At 63.1% G+C, this 1,477-nt stretch overlaps 1 protein-coding gene across 1 annotated transcript in view; it reads left to right on the top strand.

Moving 5' to 3' along the window:
* The window catches only part of ETH_00036915 (uncharacterized protein), a gene marked incomplete at both ends in the record, with an annotated part of 1,579 nt that extends 892 nt beyond the window's left edge, over positions 1–687 (top strand). Inside the window, one exon of the mRNA XM_013374861.1 lies at positions 46–687. Within this exon, the coding sequence (XP_013230315.1) occupies positions 46–687 (642 nt within the window). The remainder of the gene's footprint in view (positions 1–45) is intronic.
* Positions 688–1,477: the final 790 nt, after the last annotated feature.

The following is a 1,477-nucleotide window of genomic DNA, read 5'->3' as shown; positions in this document are numbered from 1 at the left end:
CAACAACCAGCGGCTGCTGCTGCTGCAGATGCCGCTGCAGCCGAGACGTTTGCAGCGGCGGCTCCACCATATGCAGGCGCTGCGGAGCAGCAGCAGCAGCAACAGCAGCAACGAGAAGATCAGCAGCAGCAGGAGAATCAGCAGCGGCAGTTTGCAGAGGCGGAGGAGCTGGCAAAAGCAGCAGCGCAGTGTACAGACACTTCAGAGGGTGCGAGCGTGCAGCAGCCAGAAGCCCCCAGGAGCAGCAGCAGCAGCAGCAGCAGAAGCCGCAGCAGCCCGCAGCCACATGAAGGCCCCAGCAGCAGCAGCATAACCTGCAGCAGCAGCGGCCAGCCAGCCCCGGGCAGTGAGCCCTCGCCCACCAGTGACTTTAGCCTGGCAACAACAGCAGCACAGCCGCCGTCTCTAAGCAGCAGCAGCAGCAGCAAAAGCAGCTGCCCCGGCAGCAGCAGCAGCAAAAGCAGTGACCCCGGCAGCAGCAACAGCAAGCTGATCAGCAGCAGCAAGAGCAGCTGCCCGGCCAGCACCAGCAGCACCAAAACCAGCGACCCACGCAGCAGCAGCAAACCAAACAGCAGCAGCAGCAGCAGCAGCAGCAGCTGGAAGGTGCTGTACGAGGCTGGAGACACTGACGACTTTGACCGGCTGCTGCAGCGGCAGTGTCTAGCGGTCTTACACAACAGCTGACGGACACTGGCGGGCCCCCTAGGGGCCCCCAAGGGGGCCCCCCTAGGGGGGCCCCCCTCTAGGGGGCCCCCAGTGGGCTCTTTCTAGGGGCCCCCCCTTCGGGGGCCCCTAGAAAGAGCTTACAAGGGGCTTTGTAGAGGGGCCTCTTCAACTGCGGGGGACCCCTAGGAAGGGGGCCCCCCGGGAGGGGCTTTTAAGTCTTGGGGGACCCCCCTGGAGGGGCCCCCAAGTCTCTGGGGGCCCCCTTGGGGGGCCCCCGAAGGCCCTGGAGGGGCCCCCTGGGGGCTTTACTAAAGAAAGAAAGAAGTGGCAATGAAGAACATTTTGAGGGTGTTGTTGAGGCCCCTTGGGGTGTACGTACAGCTGGGTGGGGGGTGGTGGGGCGGGGGGTGCTAGGGTTTAGGGTTTAGGGTTTTGCCCCCGTTTGCTGCTGAGGGTTTGCCGGCAAAGTCGAAGCAAAAGAAGAAAGAATGAACCAAGAGCTCGAGCCCGAGTTGAGTGTACAGACACCCCGCGCCTGCTGCTGAGGTGTAGAGACACCCCGCGGCTGTCTGCTTCGAAAGGCGCAGCAGCAACCAGCAGCAGCAGCAGCAGCAGCAGCAGCAAGCCAAGCTGCGCTGGGGCCGAGTCGGCGCAGTGTACATACACCCGAAGCCACGGGCAGCAAACACACGCAGTCTAGACTAATGCATATGAGCACCAAAAGGATTAAAAGAAAGGTCGCAGCTCTCTGCAACTGCAGCAGCAGCAGCAGCTGCAGCAGCTGCTGCAGCAGCGCTGCTGCAGCAGC

The sequence above is a fragment of the Eimeria tenella genome, genomic scaffold, assembly GCF_000499545.2.
Source record: "Eimeria tenella Houghton genomic scaffold, Eth_scaff2319, whole genome shotgun sequence".
NCBI classification, from domain to species: domain Eukaryota; phylum Apicomplexa; class Conoidasida; order Eucoccidiorida; family Eimeriidae; genus Eimeria; species Eimeria tenella.
This window is presented reverse-complemented; position numbering and strand designations above follow the sequence as displayed.